We start from the raw sequence: 27,564 nt of genomic DNA, 5'->3' as shown, positions 1-27,564 counted from the left end.
GTGCCTGAAGAACTATCAACAGAGGTTCATAGCATTGTACAGGAGGCAGTGACCAAAACCATCCAAAGAAAAAGAAATGCAAGAAGGCAAAGTGGTTATCCGAGGAGGCTTTACAAATAGGAAAGAAGAGAAGTGCAGGGCAAGGGAGATAGGGAAAGATATACCCAAACTGAATGCAGAATTCCAGAGATTAGCAAGGCATACGCCCACACATTTTAAAGCCCCTTTGGACATCCTAGTTTTTCCTTTTAAGCTTTTTATTAGCTTCTTGTTTCCCTCCACTTCAGTCACATTTTTTCCCAGTGTTCTCATTGCCTTAATGGAGGAGAGAATTTGAGGGGGCCTCAGTTCATCCTTTCTACTGACATCCTCAGGACATTTAAGTTTTGATGCCTTGAGAAGGTTAGAGAAATCTGTAGACCATTAGAGTACAATAGAAACATAATGTGAGCCACACATAAAAGTTTAAATTTATATTGTTATGTTTTAAAAGTAAAAATAAAAGTAGATAAAATCACTTTATTTTTTATAGACGTATAGCTGATTTACAATGTATTAGTTTCAGATGTACAGCAAAGTGATTCAGTTATATGTGTGTGTGTGTGTGTGTGTGTGTGTGTGTGTGTGTTCTTTTTCAGATTCTTTTCCCTGATAAGTTATTGCAATATTTTGTAAAATATTGAGTATGGTTCCCTGTGCTATATAGTAGGTCCTTGTTGTTTATCTATTTTTTATATAGTAGTGTGTATATGTTAATCCCAAAGTAATAATCCCTCCCTCCTCTTTCCCCTTTGTAACATGTTTGTTTTCTAGGTCTGTGGGTCCGTTTCTATTTTGTATATAAGTTTCTTTGTACCATTTTTTTAGATTCCACATATAAGGAATATTATATGATATTTGTCTTTCTCTGACTGGCTTACTTCATTTAGTATGATAATCTCTGGGTCCCCATGTTGCTGAAAATGGCATGATTTCATTCTTTTCATGGCTGAGTAATAGTCCATTGTATAAATACACCACATTTTCTTTATCAGTTCATCTGTCCAATTGATGGACTCCTAGCTTGTTTCCATAGTCTGACTATTGTAAATAGTGCTGCAATGAACATTGGGATGCAAGTATCTTTTCAAATTGTGTTTTTCCCCATATGTATGCCTAGGAGTCAGAATGCTGGATCATATGGTAGCCCTGTCTTTAGTTTTTCTACATAGTGACTGTACCAATTTACATTCCCACCAAGAGTGTAGGAGGGTTCCTTTTTCTTTACACCTTCTCCAGCATTTATTGTTCATAGACTTTTTGATAATGGACATTCTGACTGGTGTGAAGTGCTACCTCATTGTAGTCTTGATTTGCATTTCTCTAATAATTAGTGATGCTGAGCATATTTTATGTGCCTTTTAGCCATCTATATGTCTTCTATGGAAAAATGTCTTTTTATATCTTTGGCCTATTTTTTAATTGGATTGTTTGTTTTTGTGATGTTGAACTGTGACTAATCTAAATTGGGATGTGCTCTAAAGTACATTAATCTCTAAACTATACAAACAGCTCATTACAAGTGAAATTATTTGAGTAAATAATATTATTTGAATAAATAAGTTTTATTTAACTTAATACATATGAATATATCATCATTTTAATATATAATCAATAGAAAGTATCATTGAGGTCTTTTATACATTTGTTTTTCATACTAAGTTTTCAAAACCTACTTGAGCACATCTCCATTCAGATTAGCCACATTTTAAGTGCCAAGAGTCATATGTCCAACTGGTTATTATATTGGAAGGGATAGTTTTAGAGCAAGGAGTCCTGATCCAAGGGTTCATGGATGGATGGAACTTAGAAGGAGAAAAGAATTTACCTTTATTTTCACTAACCTCCAGTGAACTTTAGCATTTACTTCAATGACAAATATAAGCAATGAACAACAGCCACATCAGTAGTACCTGGGATTTTTGTCATTGCCACAGACTGGGTTCTCCTAGAACACTAACTCCAAGATGGAGACATGGATCTAAGAAGTATACTGGGGTCTGTCCTTGGGTCGATACTTGTAAAGAACTGAAAGCAGGAGGACTGGGCCAAAGTTGAGCTGTGATGTAGTCACAGTAAAGGTCTTGGGTGATCCTACAGTGAGTTCTGGAGCTAGAATGGCCCTAGAGAGTTGTCCTGAGTTGACATATTCACTCATCTCTACCTTGGAATTATAATCAGTATTGGTATTGGATCTACTGCCCCTATATGCACATCGGGTTTTTAAAATATTGTGATAACTGCATTTCAATATAATTGGTTTTCATTGCAATCTCATTTCATGCATTTACAAACATTCTAGAAAGAAGTCCACAGGCTTGCCAAACTACCAAAAGGGATCCATGGACACACAAAGTTAAGAACCCTGCTATGAGGAATGTGTAGCAGTCCTGGGATGGGCAGGCCTACATGAAGCACTCTAGACAGCATTGCACAATGGACATTTATCTCATAATCCCCTATCTTTATTAAAAAAAAAAAAATCTGACAATCTTCCCTAGCCCCAAATGACCCTGCTCTCAAAAAGCTCTGTTATTTAATGTTTTATCATGGCTTTTCCTGAAAGGGTCTCCGGTCATCCAACGAAGAAAGCCACATTGTGAAGATTGAAAAACCCAATGAAAAGGATACACGAAGAGAAAGTGGGGCAGCCCCCCAGGGCCCTGCAGGCCAAGGGGGCATCGGTCTCTTCCAGGCAGTGGGCTACCTCACAGGCGAGATGAAAGAGTACAGGAGCTGGCTGAAAGGTAGGCGGATGTCCAGGGACGAAGCAGCCGGGCCAGGCCAGGGAGCCTACACTCCCCCTGGCTTGGACTGGGGAAGCTGCTCCCTCACTTACCCATGGCAGGTCCCCACATTCGAGGTGTTGCGGCCCCAAGCTGGCTCCAGGGAGCATAATGTATCCTACCATCTGAATTCCCATGATTTCAGAATTCAGTGCATTTCACTGATTTTGGCTCTTTGCCAGCGCTTCACTCCTACCTGGCATAGATATGGGGCAACCATAGTAGCAACATGTAAGCCATTTTCTAACAAGCTAAATGGTCATTCCTTCCCTTATTCCACAGTCGTTTTTTATGTGCCAAGAAAATATGGGCCTCACCCTCCGCAGTGTTCCAGGTTCTTTCCTTTTAACATCATTCATCTCCCAGTTTCCCTTAACTAATGTTGCAACAAATAGCCCCCACCCTCCCTTCCCCCTCCTGCCCCCCACTTGTATAGGTTGTCCTGGAAACCAAACCAGAGAATGAGACAGAACAGATGTCAATCTTCAGTGTCAATGCATAACTCAATGCTAATTTCACAGCTGGGCTAAAATCGTTTCTTTCCCAGCTTTCTCTCCCCTCCACACCAGTTTCTTTCCTGCTCAGATACCAGCCCTCAACTGAGCCATAGAGTTCTACACAACAAGACTTTCTTTCCCTCCCCACCTCTTCCTTTGGACCAATAAATTTCCCTTGGAATGTTCCTGGGGCTTCCTTGCCAACCAAGCTGATGGCTGGAACAGCATTAACTTGGTCTCAGCATGGCGCTCAGTCTGTACGGCAGAACTGCACCCACTGTGGACTGACTGCCAGGCCCCTCCGAGGCTCAGGCTGGGCGCCAGGAGGGATGGGAGGAAATGACCCCACTAGTGCGCCCCTGTCTGCTTTGCTTGCCACGCCAACCAGCGCTCCGGCGGGGAAGCACAGGCGCAACCCTGCTGATGACTCTGCCTATCTCTTTCAGATAAACCCCTGGCCTTCCAGTTCACAGACTGGGTTCTGAGGGGGGCCGCTCAGGTGATGTTTGCCAACAACCCTCTCAGTGGGTTCATCATCTTCATAGGGCTCCTGATCCAGAACCCCTGGTGGATGATTACAGGAGGTCTGGGGACCGTGGTGTCAACTTTAACTGCCCTCATCTTGAGCCAGGACAGGTGAGTTCCTCTGTATGCGGGTCTTGGGTTCTCAGAGTAGAGAGGTGGAGAAGTAACTACTTGAGTGACCAGCCAACTGTATCCTAGTATTAGCCAACCAGTTTCCTGAGAATCACCTTTGAACATGTCACTGGAGTTCTTCACACAGTGTGCTCACAGCAAGTGACAGCGCCAGGCTCCATTTGACTGTAGAACCTTCTGGAAACATTCCCTCAAAGGCAGGTGCAGCTGTTCTTCCTTCATGGGGCCTACAATGCAATACAACTAACAGACAAGATATGTCTCTGAATAATACTAGGCAGTATACATACTGGAGAGTTCAGAGCAAGCAGACATCTCTATGTGCTGGGAAGGTTAGAGAGGGCAGCTTTGAACTCGTAGCGCTGAGGTGGGAGAGTGGAAGGCCAGCGGGCAAGAAGGTAGAGCCGGGGTGGTTTGGAGAAGGGAATAAACAGGAGCCGGGAAGCACAGTGGCAGGCTGGGGGAGCGACCAGCTCTGCACCAGGGGCCACAAATTCCAGTAAAAATAAGTAGCATTTTATTAAACTGACCTTTGCCATAAGTTATGGTTCCCAAACTTTCCTGATGGCCAGAATCACCTGGAGTGATTGTTAAGAAATTTCTCACCTCCCCCCATTCTCCCTCCTTCCCAGAGACGTTCCCTTTCAGCGGATCTGGATGTGAGGATGGTGTTTTAAATAAGATTCTCCTGAGTGCTTCTGATGACCAGAGAGGTTTAGGAATGCCCATGTCCTCAATTTTTTTTTAATTTGGGGTCACAAATCCACTCACATATCATGAATGGTCAGCAGCATTTTAAAAAAATTTTTTAATTAAAATAACAGAATAAAATAAAACAGATTCGAGTGATCCATATGTAGTAAAGGTAAAGTATTAGTTTGTGAAATTTTTGTTTCAGTCATGTTATGTGTGTGTGTGAGAGAGAGAGAGAGAGAGAGAGAAACTGGGTCATACTACAAAATACATTCCTTCCTTACTGTGGAGTACTGTCAAAGATTGAAAAACACCTTCTTGCCTTGTTACCTGTGGTTCTTCCTGCCACTTCACAAAGCAGTGAATCACCTGGAGAAAAAAGCGTTCACATTTTGCAAGTGAGAAAGGAGGCTGGGAGTTGCTCACGGATGGTGCCAAGGACAATGGGTGGCAGGGCTCAGATTTAGACATGTGGCTACTCCGCCTGGCACATGGACAGAGTGGACAGCAGAACCAGAGGCCTCTGGTGACCCCAGAGCCTGGGGAATGATCCAAGTTGCTTGTGTTGTAACCAGTGCCACACTCCTCCAGCCACCGACATTCCAGCTCCACCAAGGCACACGCCAGCTCTAGCTGGGAGGCCATTCCAGGTCAGATGGATGAGAGGCTGAATTCTTTGGGGTGTGGTTCTGGTGAGTGACAGGAGAAATGCACTTCAGCGGATCTGTGTCTCGGCTTCTAGCACTGGATTCCCTATTCTTTGCTGCCACTTACCTAAAGCCTCACAGCAGCTGACACATAACTGGCCTCTGACAGATCAGCTCTTATCTTTCTGCTCCATCATTGTTTGCCAAAAATCCCCTGAGGTGAATTCCATCTAGCCAACCTACAGGTCATCTTCAAGAAGCCCAGGTCCCTTCCTGCTCTGACAGTTTGATTCTCCCCCTTCCCTGCTGGCCATAATCCACTGGAAAACTTGCCAAGTCATTCAAAGAGTTGCTCCATGGATTTTTTTTGCTCCCAGTTTTACAAGGGAAACACACACCTTGTCTGCCTAATCTTCCCAAATATCCTGATTAAGAATCTAAGACAAGAGCGCATTAGGTAAAAACCCAATCCCTCAGCTGGATTCCAAAGCCTTCTCTGACGGGCCTCACCCAACCTACCACACAGCATCACACTCTTCCCAACTGAGAGCGTTTGCTTCTGCCTATCTAATCCTGTTGTTGCCGTTCAGTCACTAAAGTCATTTCTGACTCTTTGTGACCCCACGGACTGCAGCACACCAGGTGCTTCTGTCCTTCACTGTCTCCCAGAGCTTGCTCAAATTCATGTCCACTGAGTTGGTGATGCTATCTAACCATCTCATCCTCTGTTGCCCCCTTCTCCTTTTGCCCTCAGTCTTTCCCAGCATCAGGGTCTTTTCCAATGAGTCAGTTCTTCGAATTAGATGGCCAAAGCATTGACTCTTCAGATTCAACACAAGTCCTTCCAAAGAATATTCAGGGTTGATTTCCTTTAAGATTGACTGATTTGATCTCCTTGCAGTCCAAGGGTCTTTCAAGAGTCTTCTCCAGCACAATTTGAAAGCATCAATTCTTTGATGCTTTGTCTTCTTTATGGTCCAACTCTCACATCTGTACATGACTACTGGAAAAACCACAGTTTTGACTATATGGGCCTTTGTTGCAAGCTGATTTCTCTGCTCTTTAATATGCTGCCTAGGTTTGTCATATCTTTCCTTCTAGCAAGCAAGCTTCTTTTCATTTCATGGCTGCAGTCATTAAAGTGATTGGAAAGGGCAGTCCACAGTGATTTTGGAGCCCAAGAAAATAAAATCTTACACTGCTTCTACTTTTTCCCCTTCTATTTGCCACAAAGTGATGGAACCAGATGCCATGATCTTAGTTTTTTGAATGCTGAGTTTCAAGTCAGCCTTTTCACTCTCCTCTTTCACCCTCATCAAGAGGCTCTTTAGTTCCTCTTCACTTTCTGCCATTCGAGTAGTATCATCTTTGTATCTGAGGTTGTTGATATTTCTACCAGCAATCTTTATTCCCGCTTGTGATTCATCCAGCCCAGCATTTCACATGATGTACTTTGCATATAAATAAGCAAGGTGACAATATACAGACTTGTCATTCTCCTTTCCCAATTTTGAACCAGTCAGTTTTCCATATCCAGTTCTAACTGTTTCTTCTTGACCCTCATACAGGTTTCTCAGGAGACAAGTAAGGTGGTCTAGTACTCCCATCTCTTTAAGAATTCTTTGTATTTTGTTGTGATCCACAGTCAAAGTCTTTAGCATAATCAATGAAGCAGAAGTAGATGTTTTTCTGGAACTCCCTTGCTTTCTTCATGATCCACCAAATGTTGGCAATTTGATCTCCGATTCCTCTGCCTTTCTAAATCCAGCTTGTACATCTGGAAGTTCTCAGTCAACATACTGCTGAAGCCCAGCTTAGAGGATTTTGAGCATAACCATCCTAGCATGTAAAATGAGCACAATAGTACAGTAGTGTGAACATTCTTTGGTATTGCCCTTCTTTGGGTTTGGAATGAAAACTGACCTCTTCCAATCCCGTGGCCTCAGCTGAGTTTTCCAAATTTGCTGGCATATTTCGTGCAGCACTTTAATAGCATCATCTTCTAGTATTTTAAATAGCTCAGCTAGAATTCCATTACTTCCAGTAGCTTTGTTCTTAGTAATGCTTCTTAAGGCCCACTTGACTTCACACTCCAGAATGTTTGGCTCTAGGTGATAACCATCATGGTTATCCAAATTATTAAGACCTTTCTTCTGTAGTTCTTCTGCATATTCTTGCCACGTGTTGTTAATCTCTTCTACTTCTGTTAGGTCCTTACCCTTTCTGTCCTTTTTGGTGCCCTTCCTGATATGAAATATTGCCTTGATATCTCCGATTCTCTTGAAGAAATCTCCAGTCTTTCCCATTCTATTGTTTTCCTCTATTTCTTTGCATTGTTCATTTAAGAAGCCCTTCTTATCTCTCCTTGCTGTTCTCTGGAACTCTGCATTCAGTTCGGTATATCTTTCCCTATCTCCCTTGTTGTTTGCTTCTCTTCTTTTCTCAGCTATTTGTAAAGCCTCTTCAGACAACCACTTTGCCTTCTTGCATTTCTTTTTCTTAGGGATGGTTTTGGTCACTGCCTTCTAAATAATGTTACAAACCTCTGTTCATAGTTCTTCAGGCACTCTGTCTACCAAATCTAATCCCTAGAATCTATTTCATCACCTCCACTATAAAATCTAATTCTACCTCCTGCAAATCCCTCCTCCTCCAGGGAGCCACCCCTGACTATCCCAGTGCTCTCTGAACCCTCCTTTCTCTTTGAACAATCACAGAATATACCCCCATACCATATGGGATGTTTCTCTGCTTTCTGAGTCTGCTCTCACTGTCTATGTTGAGAACAAGAATTCCATCTCAGATGTTCCATATTGTACCACGGTGTCTAGCAAAGACTCCAACTTCGTTTCTGGAAGGTCAGTGACAGATTCTACATCATAGGCTCAAAGCTCTAAGCACCCTACATGACTTCCATACACACATCATTCCAAGAAGCCCCAGCTTCACCACGGTCCCCAAGAAACCACTGATGTAGCTGCATATCCTAGTCATGACCTCCACTGCTCCCCTCCACCATGCCTATCAGCCTATCCCCACTCCCCCCTACACCCCTTCTCCCTGCCCACCACTCCTTCCTCCCCCCACACCCACTCCCCAATCCATACTTCTCCTACCCCACCCCCACTAGTCCAAGAAGCCACTTTACCACGGCAGCCTCAAGTTCAGCAGCACTAGTGCCACAGCGTCCTGGAAGAACGTCATTCTAATGAAGGTCTTTGGGGGCACTAAGATTGATCCTAATTTTATATTTTTGATGGTCAGGGCAGGGATGTAAGGTGATGGGTTTCCTTTTGACAGTCAAACCAGAAGCCACAAAAGCTTTGCTATAGAAGGGTCCAGGGAAGGGGACTTACCATGGGGAATGACAACTGTGGAGGCAGCCCTTAAATGCCCCCCCTAATTTTATCTCCCCTGAGTTCCTTCCTTTGATTCCTGCTGCGCCTATACACCCTCCTTCCAATATGGGTCAATGGTCTCTGCTCAGTTTTCCCAAATCAGCTGCTATTAAAACTAAAACAATACTAAATTCTCACATGGAACAGAAATGAGAAAATATGGAGAAAATGTAAACACCCTTAAAGATAAAGATTTTTTTCCCCAAAACATAGGTTTCTCAGGTAGTTATTCTAGTCCTGAGGAGACTCTGAACTCAAATGGTCTTTGGAGTTCACCCTGCTATTTCTCAGCCGCCTGCCTGCTCCCAGGAGCAGCTAAAGACCCAGCTGTCCCAAATCCCATACAAGAGTCCCCACACAAGTGCCCCATGTTCAGCTTCTCTTGTTAGACACTGTCTAGATATGCTTTCCCACCCTCTCCCCTGCCTCCCACTCCCCTAATCTAGCTGAGCTGATCTCCTGCTCACTCCAGAACTGGAGGTCCCCCTGTTCTAGACCCAAGCCATGGCCTCTGCCAGGCAGGAGCCTCCTCTGGTCAGAGCACCCTCCCTCCATCACAGGACATGATGCTTCCAGATGCCTCTGCCTATGAAACAGTCAGTACCTGGTAGGATTTAACATGCACTCACATCCATTCAACAACTGTCCTTGTACAGACACTATTGACTGCTGTTGACACTCACATCAGATGAGCGTTGCCCCATGAAGTTTCAATAGAGGGCAGGGGAGACCACGGCACACAAATCTCATTCTCTGTGGGGGGTTTGCAATGCAATTTGCCCAGTCTCATCCCTTGCCCAGCAGAGCAACGGGAAGGGTCAAGGTCAGAGTTCACTCAGATCAGGGAGAGTTTGGGTACACACAGACACCTCTGATGAAGCAGAAGGAGGCAGAGCTTGGATTCTCTGGGATCTCTGGGTCCCCCTACCATGCCGAGTATGGGGAGGAGTGTGGACATCACAGTTAACACCCCTCGTCAAGTCTGGGGACAACCTCAGACAGGAGAAAGCACTCAATGTCAGAAAAATCACAATGTCACACAGCACAGTCAGAACACACGCTCTCCTCCCTGCCTCCCTCCTTCTTCCTCCTGCCCTCTTTCACACACGCATGCGTGCATGTGCACACACACACACATACACCTTCCTGGTATCAGGTTTCTATTAGATTTCCCTCTGTATCAAGGAGCGTAGACTCCCCTGACTTCAAAAGAGAGTTTAGACACAAAGTGCATCATTTAATTCTAGATCAGCGAATGTAATCACGGTGTGTGTGTGTGTGTGTGTGTGTGTGATCTAGAAAGATACCGGCAGCAATGTGACTACCCAATATTCATCAATTGAGCTGATTTTTTTCTGTGAGCACCAGGAATGGGCCCAGTGAGTGCCACTAAATTTACACAGTAACTGTGTTTTCACCCCCAGGGCCGCCATTGCCTCGGGTCTGCATGGGTACAACGGGATGCTGGTGGGAATGCTGATAGCAGTGTTCTCTGAGAAGTTAGACTATTACTGGTGGCTTCTGCTTCCTGTGACCCTCACAGCTATGTCCTGGTGAGACACCTCCTTCCTTCTGCTTACACACCTACAGGGACCCAAGGCGTTGTGTCTGACACTGGCAGGGGAACCAGTGTCTTCAAAGGCTGGCTTGTCTCCCAAAAGTCCATGAGTTCAGTTGTACCACGAGGGGGTCATTTTGAGTTGGGAATAATAGGGAACTTTCAAAGGCCAAATGCCACATTTTTTTCATATTGGCTATTTCTTCATGGCTCTGCCGAGTCTTTGTTGGACACAGGTTTCTACAGATATGGCGAGTGGGGACCACTCTTCATCACCATATGTGGGATTCCATTGTGGTAGCTTTTCCGGTCGTAGAAAGTAGGCTCCAGAGCGTGTGAGCCTCAGCAGTTGTAGCACAGGCTCAGTTATCCCACCGCACGTGGAATCTTCCCGGACCCGGGATTGAACCCTTGTCCCCTGCATTGGCAGGTGAATTCTTAACCACTGGACCACCAGGGAAGTCCACCACATAGGTTTTACTGTGCTGGTAACTCCTCTTTATGATAGGCTTGCTAATGAGGGCTAACACTTACCAAGTATTTTCTAAGTGCCTGGCACAGTGCTAGGCAAGGGAGGACTGTTACTGTCCCCAGTTTACAGAAGGGAAGGAAAGGCATGCAGAGGCAGCGTAACCTACCCCAGATGATAAACCCAGAGTCTGCACTATTCAACTCCAGGCTGCATGAGAATCATCTATCCAGTGGCCTAACCAAGACCCAAAAACTGAAATTTTGCTTCTAACAGAATCAGAGAGCTTGCTTGGAACAAAATGTCTCTGTTTAAAGCATAGAACAAGAAGCTTTGAACAAGAAGCATCGGTTGAGGTCTTGCTGTGCGATCGCCTCATTCTTCAAAATAAAGTCAAGATGAAGGGTGTTAGAAACAAATAGGCCTTTTACACACGTGATGCCCAGTTCACTTGAACCTGCAGTGGGTCTGTAGCTTCACACCCACTGACGCTGGTCACACCCACACCCACACCCGCGCAGTGACTAAAAGCCTCAGGGGAGCCCGTGTGCCCTATTCCCTGAGCCCTACAACTCTCCGACATGCTGTCTGATTTTTAACATCTTTCTCTGGTTTCAAAGTCGGGAGTTACTAAAACCAGTTAGTTTAATTTAGTTTAAGTGCTGTTCCGGTACTTTTTAGTAGTGTTTGCAAATAAATTACAACATTAAGCATTCTGGGCAATTTACATTTCTTCTTAGGATTTCCTCCTTAATGTATCAAGACAAAATGCTAAGGCAGCCAGTTCTGTGGTGATTTTCTTAATGCCCCCCACATGCCGCGTCGCAGAAGGAGGAGGGCCTGTCTTCATTTGCATCCATTTGGTTTATAACTACAAAAGCCCTTAAGCCATGGGGCAATGGGTGCAAGTGTGTCTACAGTGACCTCACCCTCACATCCCAATTTAACATGAAAAAAAAAAAATTGAGCACCTGCTGCGGCCGATCTCTCTGTTACTACCCTGGCACTTCACTAATCCATTCATGCAGCCCTAGAACCCAGTCCACAGGGCAGGGACTAGTATTGCCAGAGTTACCAGACAAGCTACAATTTGGTGAGGGCCTTCATTGTCCGGGGACTATTCTAGATGGTGGGGACAGCTGTGAGCAAGAGGAGGTCTCCATCCTCTGGGAGCTTACATTCTTCTTGGCAAAGAAAGAAATAAATTCATAAATTGTTCATTAAAAAGATCCTTTCAAGATGTGATAAGTGCTTTAAGGAAAGCCAAACGGGGCAAATGGGAAAGAGTGGTCCAGACTTGCATGATCAGGGAAGGCCACTTTGCAGAGGGAATATTTAAACAGTCACCTAAATGACAAGAGTGTACCTGCCATTTGAAATCACAGGCAGAACCAGCAGCATGTGAAAAAATTCCAGCTAAAGAAGCATGATGTGTTCAAGAAGCAAGACCAGAGGGGCTGAAGCCCAGTGAATGAAGCAGGGGTGGCAGGAGAGGGAAAGTAATGAGGGCCATACCCCATGCACCACGTGACTCCAGGGAGCCTTTTTATTAATTGAAATGTTGTTGCTGTACAATGTTATATAAGTTACAGGTGTGCAATATAGTGATTCACAATTTTTAAAGATTATATTCCATTTATAAATATTATAAGATATTGGTTATATTCCCTGTGTTGCAAATATATCCTTGTAGCTTACTTTGTACCTAATAGTTTGTACCTCTCCAGTAAGCTTTTCGATTTTTACTACAGCTCTGGTGAGAAGCAGTTAAAGGGCTTTAAGCAGAGGAGTGAAAGGATGTGGATAAATTTAAACAAATCTCTCTCCTTGCAGTGTAGAGAGTGGATTTTAGCTGGAACAGCCATGGATGCTGGAAGTGTAGTTAGGAGTCTGCTGCAATAACCCACAGAGGACAGAAATGCTTTGACTAGAGCCATGTCCATGAAGGTGATGAGAAGTGGCTAGGCTTGGGGTATATTTTAAGGAAGGTGAAGGCAACAGGACATTCTGGGAGGCTGTGGAGTGTGATGAGGTAGGGAGGAAAGAAGACTCAGTATGCTCCTATAATCTGCGTGAGAACTTGGGCTAATGGAAAAGGCAGGAAAAAAAAAATTGGTGGTGGGGGACAGGACACAAATCAAGAGTTCTGTTTGGACACATTAAACTTCAGCCTTCTGAGTAGAGATGCTGAAAAAGAAATTGGATGTGCAAATCTGGAACTTAGTGATCTGGTCAAGATTACAAAATAGTAGCATATAGAAGATGCTTCATCCTGGAGACTAAAGACAGTCACACAGAAAGAGAGGATTCAAACAGAGAAGACTCAAGACAGAGCTGTAGGATCCTCCAACCTTTAGATGTCTGGCAGAAGAGGGGAAGGACCTCCAAAGGGGACTTGAGGAGCTCCTGTAGGAGCAACTAAGTGCAGTGTCGTGGTAGCCCTGACAGAAGGGTCTCATTCCCTGATGCAAGGGTTGAGGATCCAACTGTCAGATGAAAGGGGCGGAGATTGACCATGGATTCAGCAAGAGAGATGGCATCTGTGAGCTGGACAAGAGCCATTTCCATGGCGTGGGGAGAACATATACCTGATAGGAGTGGGTTCAGTAAAGAACGGGAAGAGAAAGACTGGGGACAGCAAAGACAGACTAGTCCTGAGTATTGCTGTCCAGGGGGCAGAGAAATGGGGCAATAGCTGGAGCAGAAATCAGGTTAAAGGGGGAAGACCTTTATATCACGAGGTGCAAGAGCACTTTGGCCTTCCCAGGTGGCTCAGGGGTAAAGAATTCAGCTGCAATGCAGGAGCCACAGGAGACCCGGGTTGGATCCCTGGGGAAGGAAGACCCCCCTGGAGTAGGAAGTGGCAAGCCACGCCAGTATTCTTGCCTGGAAAATCCCACTGACAGAGGACCCTGGGGCAGGCTACAGTCCATGGGGTCGCAAAGAGTTGGACACGACTGAGCAGTTGAGCACACACGCACTGGAGCACGTTATGTATTTATGAGGGTGACCTGGAGAAAAAGGAGAGGTTGAAGCTGCAAAAGAGAAAGGACAGAATTGCAGGAACCAAGACTTTGAGACAGGCTGGATCCCAAAGCACAAGAAAAAGAAATAGCCTGATAAGAGAGCGGGAACACTCTATTATATGAAAAGGCAGAGAGGCAGAGTGTGTGGGAACAAAGCAGTTGGAATATGAATCTTATGGTCAGGAAGACGAGGCATTTCTCATCATGTCATTGCTGTTTTCTTAATGAAGTAAAGCAAGGTGGTTAGTGAAACTAAAGGGAAACAAAAACCAAAGATTTGAGGAGAAAGGAGAAAATGTGAACTAGTTGTCTCAGCAAGTTGGAAAGTGAATTTGCTAGGATCGATAGTAAGGATTAGGGCAGGCTTCAATGCCTGCTTGAGATTGAGCATCCTTAATTAAAAGTTAACCAATCAACTGTATCACATGAGTTCAAGTTTCACCCTGCAGCTATGCACCTGTGCCCCTGTGGGAGGCATAGGGCATTGGATGCCAGGTGATGGGCCTCTCAGAATAAACTGAGATGAGGCAAGGTAAATTTCCTAGTGCTACTCACTCAGCCTTTAAGTGCAGGAGTTGGGATTTGCACCTCACTCCCTCTTTCTCCAAAATCCATGCTCTCTACAAGGAAGATAAAAGGAAAACAGAGGACAAAATCCACTGAAGTTTTCATCTTCACATGCTGGATCCCAGAATAGCTCCAAGCACTTCAACTGAATTCAAGCCTGCGAGTTTCCTATGTCCATAGCAGCCTCCCCATAGAAAGTTATTTAAAGCATATATTCTAAATGTCATCACAGCCCAGGTTACATCATGATGTACCTTGTAATGATCCAAAGGCAACACATGCCATTTTGTAAGGATTAGAATTTGTTTTCTTGGTTTAAGAAACAAAGAAATATGTAAATTATTTTATAAAGTTTCCTACTGAAAACAAGTTATAAGACTTTTAAATTTTGCTTCCCAAGGATGTAGACTTATATTGAACACTGGCTTATATCCAGTCCCAGGTCAGTGGACCACTAGATTCTCAAGAGAGACAGGAATGACTGTGCCAAGGAAACCGAGAACAGTGAGTGGTCCAGCGACCAGAGCGGACTAGACAGTGTAGGCTGAAGATTGATCACAGCAATTAATCTTTTCTCTCTTTCATCTCCAGCCCCATCTTTACCAGTGCCTTGAGTTCCATCTTCAGCAAGTGGGACCTCCCTGTCTTCACCCTGCCCTTCAACTTCGCCTTGACCCTGTACTTGGCAGCCACCGGCCACTACAACCTCTTCTTCCCCACGACGCTGGTGGAGCCTGTGTCTTCAGTGCCCAACATCACCTGGTCAGAGATTGAGATGCCCCTGGTAAGTCACCAATGGCAGGTGTGTGGGGGCCTGTTTCCACTGCAGCCATCTCACTCACCACTTTGTGGATTACTCAGGCGCTCAGCTTCTTTGCACCTCCAGTAAATGATGCATATTAGCAGAGAGGAGCACAGGAAAGGGTCAGTGCCACCTCCATATCTTCTTTCCATAACCCCCTACTGGCAACCTTATAGGTGCCAGGCTTGTCATCAGACACTGAGCATACACGGAAAATAAGACAACATCCCTGCCTTCAGGACACCTACAACCTGCCCAGGGCAGCAGGTGATAAACAAGGGTAGAGATAAGGGTTAGGCTGGCAATACAGAATGGTGGCTTTGAGGGGAAAATATTAAATAAGATGAATAGGTGGGTGAAGGGTCAAGGCACTGAAATAATATTTAAGATTTTAAAGATATTAGCAATAGGAGAACTCCCGGAACGTTCAGTGGTTAAGACTCCAAGCTTTCACTGCCGAGAGCCCAGATTCAATCCCTGGTTAGGGAACTAAGATCCCACAAGCCACGAGGCATGCCCACCCCCCCCCTCCACTGCCAAAAAAATGGATATTATCAATAGAAGATGGGGGTAAATTTTTGTGTATTTTCCATATCAGTGGCTCTCAAGCAGGAGTGATTTTTTTTTTCCTTCTTAAGGAGGGTGAATGTCTATAGAAATGTTTTAAAGGTCAAAACTAGGTGGAATGTACCACTGACCTCTAGTGAGTAGAGGCCAGGGATGCTACTGGACCCCCTACAATGCACGGCCTTCTCCCCACAGTGAAGAATTAACCAGCCCAAAATGTCAAAGCTGAGAAACCTTGCCTTATGTCCTGATACCCACAGATATACAAATGCACTTATTCTACTGAACTCTAGAAATCAGAGATAAAGGGATATAATAAAAATCTCACACAAGATTAAAAATGTAGAATTGTAAAACTTTGACCTTGTTAATGCATATTAATGGACAGCCCCATGGACTGTAGCCCACCAGGCTCCACTGTCCGTGGGGATCCAGGCAAGAATACTGGAGTGGGTAGCCATGCCCTCCTCCAGGAGGATCTTCCCAACCCAGGGATCAAACCCAGGTCTCCTGCATGGCAGGCAGATTCTTTACCATCTGAGCCACCAGGAAAGCCCTGTTAATGAATATAGGGATAGCTAACAGCTTACCCTGAAGCAAATTTATTATGTACCAGACACTGTTTGAAGCCCTTAGCTTACTAACTCATTTAAACCTCACCATAACCCAAAGCTAACTACCATCATCCTCTTTGACAGATGGGGAAACTAAGGCACAGGGATAGTTGCCCAAGATCAAGCTGTAGCTGGTGCTGCAAATATTGTTCACAAAATCTGATTTCTGAGCCCTCCCCACCCAGCCTGGCCCTGCGTCTCGATGTGTTTACACCTTAGTGTGCGGCCCGGTGGTGCCCCGGTGCTGGGCAGACAGCAGGTGGGATGCACAACGCAGGCCCTGCAGGCTGGGCCATACCCTGAGCCTGAACCTGTCAGGAAAGGAAGGCCTCCCCCATCCCTCACGGCAGACGCTGTTGCCAACAATGCCAGACTTTTTTTAAAGTTTTTGTCTTGCTAGAAGTTTTATCTGGGGCTGGGGCTGGGGCTGGAATGGGATCAGAGGCAGGGTTAGGGCCTAAATCCAAGGCAGTGGAAAAGACAGAGCCCTTCGTTTAAGTGAAAGCCCGCTTTCTCAAATGGAAAACTACTGGGGTCGGAGCAGGAACGAAAAGAACTGAATGGTCAGTGATCAGCCATCTGGTGACTGGACACACTGCCTCCGGGCACAATCTGCTGCCCCTGAGCCCGCGGGTGAAGCTGGCCTGAGTGACAGCCACAGGGCATGCGGCACTGCAGGGGAAAAGGCCCACCAAGACCCCAACCCGCCCTGCGTGCGAGGCTGTGCCATCCCGTGCTGAGAGACCAGTGTAGAGACAGCCACATAGAAGAGACGCTTCTTGTTCATCTTCAAACAGTAAAAAGTACTAGGAGCCAAATCCAGTGCCCCAAGGCCCAAGCTCACCCTCTGAGCTCCCCCACACCACCTCTCTGACCACTGATTCCTTTCCTTCTACACCATCCAGATCTGAGTTTTGACCAATCAGTGCCGTTTCTTTCTCTTTAAAACAATGAGGGGAGTGATTTCTGTTTTGTTCAGCGGGCTTGTTGTTGTTACACAAGGATTATCTGGAGGACAGAGAAGGCCGGTCCTTAGTAAATTTCCACCGCACAGCTGACTGCCCTTTGTACCAGGGTGTTGGCTGTAACTTAGAGAGCAGCATGGAGGGGTCGGGCCCCCGTTCACCAGGCTGAAGTTTGGGTCCCAGCAGAGCTTCATTCTGAACTCAGACTTCACTCCAAGGCAGCTTGCCCCCTCAGTTCTCTCATTCTTTCCTGCTTGGACCTTAAACCTGGGTTCCCAGATGGAACTGAGGTCCCTGGGTTGAAACAAAGGATTTTCAGGGTTCCTGTAAATAAGACAGGACCCCACCCTGTGATTCCTTGCACAAGTCTATAGGCTCTGGACCAAACAGTGGTTGGTGTTTAAAAGGCCACCCATTTGGAGGCAAGAGTGGACATAGTTTAAAAACTATCTGGGACTCCTCAAATTCGCTAAAGAAATCAGACTGACACTAGAATTAAATCAAGTTGTTAAAAAGAACAAAATTTCATCAAAGGGAGAAATGCAATGAACTCCCAACATCTACAGTGGATGATGACCAATCCATTGGTCTCCAAATTCTGTTGTACCTGGTGCTCTGGCCATGCCCCCTCACACCACTTAGGATGTCTGGGGAGGTGCTAGGCATTAATATTTTTTTAAAAGATTTTTAGGTGATTTCAATGTTCACAAAATTTGGAAACCACTGAACTAATCCACATATATTTATTAAGCACCTATTATGGCCCCAGTTAAAGGAGTCCTGTGCTCAAAGAGGTCACACGAGCTGATAATGGAGGAAGGAGTTGGCAGAATTTTAAAGCTGGAAAACTGTCTATTGGGCAGCCTCCTCGTGGTACAGAGATGGTCACACACAAACTTTCGCAGAAACCCCTAAAAGCTGGGGCTCATGATTCTGGGCCAGTGCTCTCCCTGCCCTGTCAATCTCCCTCTTTTCCTTTGTGCCCTCAAAGAACTTTTTGCCAAAATGTGGGTGATTTGGGTATTTTAAAAAAAAAAGCTATCTTGACATCACTGCCAAATCAATCATCTCCAGATCCAACATCTCCCAGTGGCTCTCAAGCCCAGGGATCCAGTGCTTCATGCTGTTCTCTAGATATTCCTCATGCTACCTGTCTGCCAAGTGCTCCTGGAGGGCAGGGGAAGCGCTCCTCTTCCCTCCCGGGCTCCCCCACCCCTGGGTTAGCACCAAATGTGAGCAACCAAGAGACCAGTAATCAGGCTCAGAGGCTCTAGCCCGGGATCGGCCACTGTGAGCTGGATGATCTTTGGTCAAATCGTTCATCAAAATGGCCCAGACAGAAACCAACACAACTTTCTGTAAAGCAATTACCCTTCCATTAAAAAAATTTATAAAAATTTTTTAAATGGCCTAGAATATTTCCAGAATTCCTGGAATATTTCTAGGATTTCAGAAGGTCTAGAGGAAGCCCACTGGTGCCCTGAAACCTCCCAGTGGCCGTCCAGGGAGGCACCCTCTAGACCCCCAAAGCAAAAGCCATGTGTCCCTCAGAACCACCTGGCTCCAGCCTCTGTGCTGGGGACCTGCTCGGTTTTGCATGAGGGATGCTCAGATGCCTGCCAGGTGGTGGAGTGAGGAGCGATTTGTTCCAGCTCGTGCCTTCCCTTCCACATTCTCCCACACGCTGGCGGGCACAGCAATCCTCCCGTTCCACACCGTGACCCCCTGGGGAAAGGCTCAGTCCTCAGCCCGAGGCTTGGTCCTTGCATTATCAGCCCACACTCCACTGACCTGGATTTTGTTGACTTTGCAGCTGCTACAAGCCATCCCTGTCGGGGTCGGGCAGGTGTATGGCTGCGACAACCCCTGGACAGGTGGCGTGTTCCTGGTGGCCCTGTTCATCTGCTCGCCACTTATTTGCTTGCATGCAGCCATTGGATCAATTGTGGGGCTGCTGGCAGGTAGGCCGGGGCCCCCTCTTGGCAGGGGACATTTTCCTGAGGTCATTTCTCCCAGCACACAGTAAAGAGTCTAGGCTTACTGTCTTCCCTGAAGTTTTTAAACACTGTCAGGGCTTGAGACTTCTCTTTTCCTTTCTTGAGTCTCCAAAAGATAGCAGGGCATGTGGGGAGATGCAAAAGGGCTGAGACCTATTGGCCTGTAGCTCCTGGGAGCTGAGGAGTGGGAGGCAGACGGGAACCTGGTGTGGGTGGGGAGCACTAGCTGACCCAGTGGGGTATAAACAACCTAGCACTTTGAAATTCTGACTAAGCTAACGGGAAAGAGTTTCCCAAGAATTGGATTGCCATTTAACAAATGTCATTCAATTTCTATGTATGTGTCTATACACATGTTCATATATGTAAGTGAAGAGAGTAGAGTCAGAAAAGGACCTTGGGTGCTTTGGGAATCGGAGCCTGTTGACTTATCCCAATATTTTTCAAAAATTTCTTGGAAGCACGACTTAAGAAAAAAAAGAATGTTATTTGGAAATAATTTCAAACTTGTGAAAACTTACAAAATTAAAAATAGTCCGAGAGACACCCACAAATTCTTCACCCAGATTCACCTGCTGTTCACATCCAACCCCTTCTGCCGTCTCATTTCTGTGTCTGCATATATCTATATGTGTCTAGACATAATTTTTCTCAACCTGTTGAAGCACAACTTTTTCTGTTGAAATCTTTCTTGCTAAAAATGCAGCTGCTCTGGCCAAAGGAGTGGGGAGGGCCTGCAACCCACCTCCTTGGCACCCCCTCACCCTAGAAGTGGTCATACCTCTGAGTGAAACCTTTGAAAAACAGTGGAAACCACTGCTCTCTCCCCCCACTGTCACTTTCCTAAGACCAGACGCCCTTTGTAGAGGCTCCTCTGATGAGCAGGTATTGCGGGGAGCGGGGGTCAGCGATGGGAGGAGGAGCACCTAAGAACTGGCACCAGTCATGGGGTGGCCTTCACACTGTGACCTCGAATCAGCCAGAAATGCAATTCCTTGTCCGACAGCCCTGACGGTGGCCACGCCCTTCGAGACCATCTACCTGGGCCTCTGGAGTTACAACTGTGTCCTCTCCTGCATCGCCATTGGGGGCGTGTTCTACGCCCTCACCTGGCAGACCCACCTGCTGGCCCTCGTCTGTGGTAGGTACCGGGGAAGGCTGGCAGCCAAGTCACTCTGCTGTTCCTTGCCCTTCCCCATTCCCCTGGGTGTGTGACACCCATGGTGGACCCTCATCAGTACTGAGCAGTAATGATGGAGGGACTGTGGCCGGGGTCTTATCACTAAGGGATTTAATAGGGGTACCCTAAGAGCTGGGGGGTCTGAGGTTCTTCCTCTGTCAGATGGAGTCACCACCACTATTCCTCATGAACCATTAAAGTTCACGAGGAAATCACACACATTTCCTCGTGTGCTAGTGGCAGCATTCCTGACCTCAACAACTGTTCTCACTCAACCACTATCGACAGGGCACCACTAAGTGCTGGGCCCTCGGCTAGACCTAGAAGATACAGACCACATCCTCATGAAGCCATGGTCTAGCAGAGCAGATGTAATTGCCCAATATTCAGGGCAATTATCTGTGATATCTAAAAAGACTATTGGAAAGAGCCAGTGAGATGATGTACCTGGGAGGACTGAGGTCCCAGAAGAGAGTAACATAGCACTAAAGGGGCCTGATCTCCATCAAGTAAACAAAGAACGCACTGTGTGAAGAGAAATGGACCACAGTCATTAAACGCACCCCAGCACCATGCTCTGTGCTGGATAAACAGTACTCATTTCATTCTGCCAAGATCACTGCCAGGCATAGATTTTAGCCCCATTTTACAGGTGAGGAAATGAGACTCAGAGGGGTTGACAAACTTGTCCAAACACAACTAGTGATGGCAGAAGTGAGATTCAAACTCCAGTCCCATCAGCCTCCCTGTCCTGGAGTTGCTTATGTCCTCTGGAACCAACAAGACACTAATACACAAAACTAGAGGCAAGTGAAGGGCAGAATATCATCCAGAAGGGCTCTCTTGTTTGTTTCCCCCAGTTAAGTGTGGGAACTGTAAATGCCTATTGTGTCTCTTGTACCCTCCTCAGCATCCGGCTGGAGGCTGGACTTGGAGAACAGTGGGCTCAACAAATATTCACCAAGTCAAAACTGCCAGGTATTTTGAGGTTGAGACTGTAACTGTCTATGATCCTCAGAGAGACGGCAGATTCCTGTGGCTGGAACCACCTGGGAAGGCTTTGGGAGGAGGCTGGGATTTATCTCAACCCTTTCAGGGTGGGATTTGGATAAGCAAAGACAGGGGAAAGGTGTTCTGGACAGGGAAACAGAGCAAACATAGGCAGGAGCTTGTTCAGAGGCACCAGGGCTGTGGATGAGTTCCCCTCACTGTCCTGGGGGTCCTCATCTGTGGGTGAACCCAGGGGCCTGGCTCAGGGACCCAATATGGTCCAGCTGTGAGGGGACTTGGTGAGGGTCCAGGAGCATCACAGCAGCTCAGAATCTTGGACAAGAGGGACTTTATTCAGAGTTCATATAGTCTGACAACTCATCCCTCCAGACGGACAATCACCCAGCCATCCAGTCTGTGCTAGAACATCACCAAGGTCATTGTGGAATAGTAAAAGATGCTTGTTGACCCCTGACTCCACACAGAGCTACCATGGAAGTGGGGAGGGGATAAAGGGATATGCAAGCTTTCATCTCTACCTTCAGAGAGCACACAGCCCAGTGAGAGATGGGTCACAAGCAAACATGCCAGATGTCAGGGTGTGGGGCCAATACAGTGGCCCTGGGGCCGGAGTGGAGCCCACTCTTGGGGAAGGCTGGGGGCGGGCCCTGGGAAGCTGACTCCTGATGGCCCTTGTGTCTCCACAGCCCTGTTCTGTGCATACATGGGAGCAGCCCTCACCAACATAATGTCAGTGGTAAGTCTGGGGTCTCCTGACACTACCCTAAAGTGCCCCAACCCAACCAGGCCTTCAGGACATTTGGAGTCTTGTGAGTGGGTTCCAGTCGCTATCACTCCATATAACAGCCTGGTCAAGGTTTATTCAGGGTTTGTCCAGAGAAGGACTGGCCATGGCATATTTTATGTGCCTCTGAGGGATGTGTTCGTGTGGATGTGTGTGTGAAAGAGAGGGTGTTGTAACCAGCAGTGGAGAATATGGGTAGACAGATGGAGGTACTCATGTTTAGCCGGCATTGAGAGAATGTCTCTAGGGGGTTTTCAGCTCCATCATTAGAAGATTCTGATTGTCCCCAAAGGGACCAACACCTCAAATTCAAACCAGCCATTCTAACATGATCAATCCAGAAACCAAGGCTGTCACTAGGGGAGGGTCGCCATTCTCAGCCCCTACTGCATCCTTCTTCTCCAAGGTCCCAGGAACCCAGGAACATTTTCAGATCCCGGTGTTTTTGCTTTCAGGTTGGTGTGCCACCAGGCACCTGGCCCTTCTGCCTCTCCACACTCACCTTTCTGCTCCTGACGACCAACAGCCCCACCATCTACAAGCTCCCACTCAGCAAAGTCACCTACCCAGAGGCCAACCGCATCTACTACCTGACAGTGAAAAGCCAAGAAGAAGAGAAGTCCTCCAGTGGTGACTAGCCAAGTTATAGGCAGAAATGCTCTTTGCCTGGACCGGGGTCTGCTCCGTGTAATCTCAGCTCTGGGTCAATCAGCTGCAGCACTCACTTTCTTTGCCTCTCCTCGCACCTGTGTGGAACAAAACACGCCTATCCCTCCCTCTCCCTGACATTGATTTTCTCTCTCTGCCCAAATCACCTTAACTCTCCACTGTGCACTGTTCAAAGACACTTGGTGATGAGTTCCTGGTGTTAGTAGGAAGGCATGTATTTTCAATGTCAGTGACTTAAAACAAAACCATTCTTTGTATTTAGTCTTTTTTTTTTTATCTAGTCTTTTGTAAAGGTGATTCAGAGATGATCTTCTTAGCAGGTTTAACTAAACAACAGAAGCTAAGAAATCAAATGTGCTGAGTGGTTCCTGGGTGGGTGAAAATTCAGGGAATGCAGATGCCAGAGTGCACAGAGCTAATGACTGGTGGGCACATACAGCTTTACATAAAAGAGAGAAATTTCAGATAGAGAAACACAGTGTGAAAGTCAAAATGGGGACAGTTAGGGCACTGAAAGTGTCTTAATAGGGACTCAGACATTTAGGGGTCAGAGTAAAGGGCAAGAGGATAGTCTGTGGCAGGAAGTAATCAGTAAGTTAGGCTCCTACACGACTCATGATGAAAGATTGGCATTTCTCACTGCAGGTCAAGCCAGCGACTTTGAGCAGGGAATTCAGTTGAGGAAATCACCTGAGCTCAGTATGTGAGAGGCTGGGGAGATCTATTTCATTTCCCAGTTTGCCTGTGGGTGTTGGAAGCTTTATGAGATTTATGATACTTAAATGGTTAATCTTAAGTAGAAGAACAAACAATTATTAATGAATTTTATAATTTGTCTTCCCAATTATAGGTATTGACTTACATTCGATCTTTATTTAGATACAGACCAGGGATTGTCAACTTTGTCCTGGAAAGTGTCAAATTTCAGTTCTGGAGGCAACACAAGCTCTTTAAAAATACTCAACCCTGTCATCATAGAGCGTAGTAGCCTTAGACAACATGTGAATGAAAGAGGGTGGCTGTGCTCCAACCAGACTTTATTAAACAAGCAGCTAGATTTGGTCCACAAGCTGTAGTTGGCTGGGTCCTGCTATAGATGATCAATACAACGCTCAGGGTGTGGAGATCCATATGTGACTTAGGAACTGGTGGGAAGTGGGCAGACTCAAAGGACACCACCAGGTTCTTTAACCAGACAAGGCAACAAGGCATTTACATGCTGGGTGATAGTGTGAAGAGCCTTAGGAAATCGAGGGCACTGGAGAAAGGAGATCACGGTGGCAGGAAGCAGGAAGATCTGCCTGAGGCTCTTGCAGAGACTGACAAGCCCAGTGCTGAGCACTAGGGGGCGCAGTTTTACACCAGCCCCTCGGTCCACACCCGGGTCTAGGAACCACCCCTCAGGCTCACCCTCTCTGGCTGTTTTGCCTCGGCCAGTAGGTTCACCACCACGGGAGGAAGAAGAAAACCGGAGCCCTTCAGTGCAGGGTTTCTAGGCAGGAGGAGCAGGGAGGCGCTGGAATCTCAGGGCTGGAGGGAGCACGCAGGCCAGGTTGTGCCACCATACTGTGACCCGTGACCTCCATTTGGAGGAAGAGGACTTTTTGTTTCCTGACAGGCCTCCAGAGAGGACTCCGTCACCCTCTGGAAGGAGACCCCTCCCCGCAAGTATCCTAGCAGGAGATAGAACCCGAAACCCTATTCGTCCGTTCATTATGGACAAATTGTCATAGGAAATCCCCTGTTCTCTCCATTAAACCCTGAGAATCTCCACCCAAAGCACTGGATCTGATGGAAACAGCCCTTTAGCCACGCTTTTTGTTGGATTCTCAGGAGAGGAAAACTATCTGGATATGAAAAATGCTTTCAGCTCAGTCGGACAATATTCTCTTTCCCCTTCCTTCTCTTCCTGCATCACTTCTTGGTTTGTCATTTACAAGGTAACACATGGGTCACAGTTATCTGGGCTGTTTTTCCCTCCCAAGTTCCTACTTTAATTCCCCCACAAGAATTAAAAGTTAACTGTGTTGCAAGCTGCCAAACTCGTTAGGAGAAAAATGGACAAAATTTAAGTTAATCTGAAAAAGGAAAAAGTATGTCCACCAAATCTGGAAAAGCCACATGGCCCCAGAAACTCTATAATGCACTGCGATCAAGATGGCCAGGTATTTATGTACAAGTAAATGTTTTTACACGTGTTTTTACACATTATCTGCTAGTATGATATAAGAAAAAACGGACAAAGTGTATTATTAATCAGTGAATTACCTTGCCAAGAGAAGTTGTACAGGATGGATAAAATATTTTTTTTAATCCTTTGAGGCTAAGATGCTGAAAGTTGACGATATTGTCCAAATGTGGTCAATCTCCTCCTGGAGGCAGAGCAAATATCAGTCATTAAGCCAGGCTGGTGGGCAGAAGTGGCATCTCTCTCTCGGGCATGGATGAGGGTGGGCAAAAGTGAAAAGCCCACTGAGAAAACTCTCCCATTGCAGGTCACTCTGTGCACAGGCCATGGACAGATGTCCAGATGTGCTCTGAAGTAGTCCAAATAGCCCCCAGGACCTGAGAGCTAGCTCCCTGATGTTATCTTGTCCCACCTTCACCAGAGCTTCCCCCCCGCCTGCCCCTGAAAGAACATGTCAGAGCCCTAACCTTGCAGATTCTCCCCTCCAGCATGGGGCACTCGGGAGCAGGCCCCCAGGAGGGAAGAAGGGCTTCTGGGAACATGTCAGAGCTGTTTTCCTACTATCATCTTAAACTACCAGCAGCAGCTCTCAGGTGTACAAATGATAGTTGAACATACATATTTATGGTTGAACAGAAACAAACTACTACTCTCTGAAAGTCAAGAAAGTAGGAATGTATGTGTGGAGTTGGGGAGGGCGGGGCTTTAGCAGAAGTGCTGTCTTAAACTCTTTTTTCCCTAACAAACCCCTTTCTCCCTCTCTCCACTGTCTCCTCCCTCTGACCTGGCCATCTCTCCCACCCATTTTCGTCTTCTGTCCTACAACGCTGACAAGTTCTATTATCATTGTGAAACAGTGTTGTTCTGCTGCCTTTTTTAATGGTTGGTTTTAATTATCTCTCCAGTCTCTTCTATGATAACTGACATAATCAAAATCTCTACTTCAAACTGGGAGCTTGCTAGGAAAGAATCCATTTTCTTTAGTTTTAAAATTTTATTGCCAGAATATTACTCATAATGTTCTCGTGGTAATTTGTATCTCTCCAGTTATCTGCGGCTTTGTCTCCTTTTTCATTTCTAATCTTATGTAATTTTCTCTTTCCTTTAGGCTTATGAGGGGTTCATTCATTTTATTGATTTTTTTCAAAGAAGCAGTTTAGAATTTGTCTTTTTCTACTCATTTCGATTTGTTTTTATTTCTTTTTCCCGTTTTCTTGTGGTTTATTTAAATGTTCTCTTCTCCTAATGTTTTTAAAATTCATATAAAATTTCCTCATATTAGATTTTTACCCTTTAACAACAAAGGCATTTAAGTCTATTAATTTCCCTCAGTTACAGCTTTAGCTGTGTACTGTAGGTTTTGGAATAAAGTGTTCTGCTTTCATTGGTTTTAAAAGTTTTTTATTTTACTTTTTATTTCTCTTTGAGGCAAGAATTTTTGAAGAACATGTTTCTTGATTTCCAGCACTTTAAACTTTTTGATGTTTTTCAGCTTTCCATATCTACTTTTCTAGGATTATGAGCAAATGGCTGGTACAATCTTTATTTTTAAATGTTATGCATTTTTCTTTGTAGCCAAGTATATGTTTGATTTTGAACATACAAAATGCAGATTTTTTTATCTGAAGGAAATATATATTAAATTGACTTTATTAACTGCATCATTCAACTCTTCTATGCACTTATTTATTTTTAGTTTATAAATCTTAATTCTGAAAAGCGTTTATTAAAATGCAACTATAATTGTATAGTTTTATTAAACTTTTTTTGTATTTCTGAAATATTTGTCTCATATATTTAGCAGTTACATTGTTTGGTACCTATGGACTATGATTAACATTGATTCTTCTTAAATTTTATCTTTTACTACTATAGACTGCCCATTTTTATACTCATTAGTGCCTTTAACCAAATTCTAATTCAGTTGACATTGACATTGCTGAATCCACTTTCTTTCTGGTATTTCCTTTTCCTTTTATTTTAAACTTTATCATTTCCTTTTAACTTTATCACTTTCTTTTAACTGTATTTCTGACCTCATTCACTCATTCATCCAGAAGACATTGTATGAGGAACGATTTTAATATGTCACTCAGGCCCCCTTGACAACAAACCAGGAAAGAATCAGACCATTTCCTGCCTTCAAGGAATTCACTTTATGGGGATTTGCCTGGCCATGTGAGTAATCTTACCTGACAGGATGTCACCACAGACTGCCTGAGCCACATAAGGTCACAGTACCAGTTTCATGATTTTGAGTGGTGAATGAAATATCTTGTTGGGTTAATCTTCTGTTTAGGAAAAGTATTAAGCATGATGTTAAGAGTTTCAGGAAAATTTCTATGCCTCTTCACCTCTTGTTCTCTATCTTGTCATTACCTGCCTGCCCAAACACTCCCAGCTGTCCCTTCAGTTCAAGTCTTTGAACCTGTTAAAATGTAAACAGTCCT

The 27,564-nt window shown here is 45.4% G+C and overlaps 1 protein-coding gene across 2 annotated transcripts in view; it reads left to right on the top strand.

Annotated features, from left to right (window-relative positions):
* Window positions 1–27,564, top strand: part of SLC14A2 (solute carrier family 14 member 2) — a 65,490-nt gene that overhangs the window by 9,281 nt on the left and 28,645 nt on the right. Inside the window, exons 2-9 of one of the 2 annotated variants that reach the window (XM_070453039.1) lie at window positions 2,606–2,786; window positions 3,769–3,958; window positions 10,142–10,270; window positions 14,929–15,121; window positions 19,099–19,246; window positions 20,289–20,423; window positions 22,160–22,209; window positions 22,713–22,884. In XM_070453039.1, the coding sequence (XP_070309140.1) occupies window positions 2,606–2,786; window positions 3,769–3,958; window positions 10,142–10,270; window positions 14,929–15,121; window positions 19,099–19,246; window positions 20,289–20,423; window positions 22,160–22,209; window positions 22,713–22,884 (1,198 nt within the window). Of the gene's footprint in view, window positions 1–2,605; window positions 2,787–3,768; window positions 3,959–10,141; window positions 10,271–14,928; window positions 15,122–19,098; window positions 19,247–20,288; window positions 20,424–22,159; window positions 22,210–22,712; window positions 22,888–27,564 lie in introns of both variants that reach the window. The other variant, XM_020870977.2, reaches the window with a different exon arrangement.

The sequence above is a fragment of the Odocoileus virginianus genome, chromosome 22, assembly GCF_023699985.2.
Source record: "Odocoileus virginianus isolate 20LAN1187 ecotype Illinois chromosome 22, Ovbor_1.2, whole genome shotgun sequence".
NCBI lineage: Eukaryota > Metazoa > Chordata > Mammalia > Artiodactyla > Cervidae > Odocoileus > Odocoileus virginianus.
This window is presented reverse-complemented; position numbering and strand designations above follow the sequence as displayed.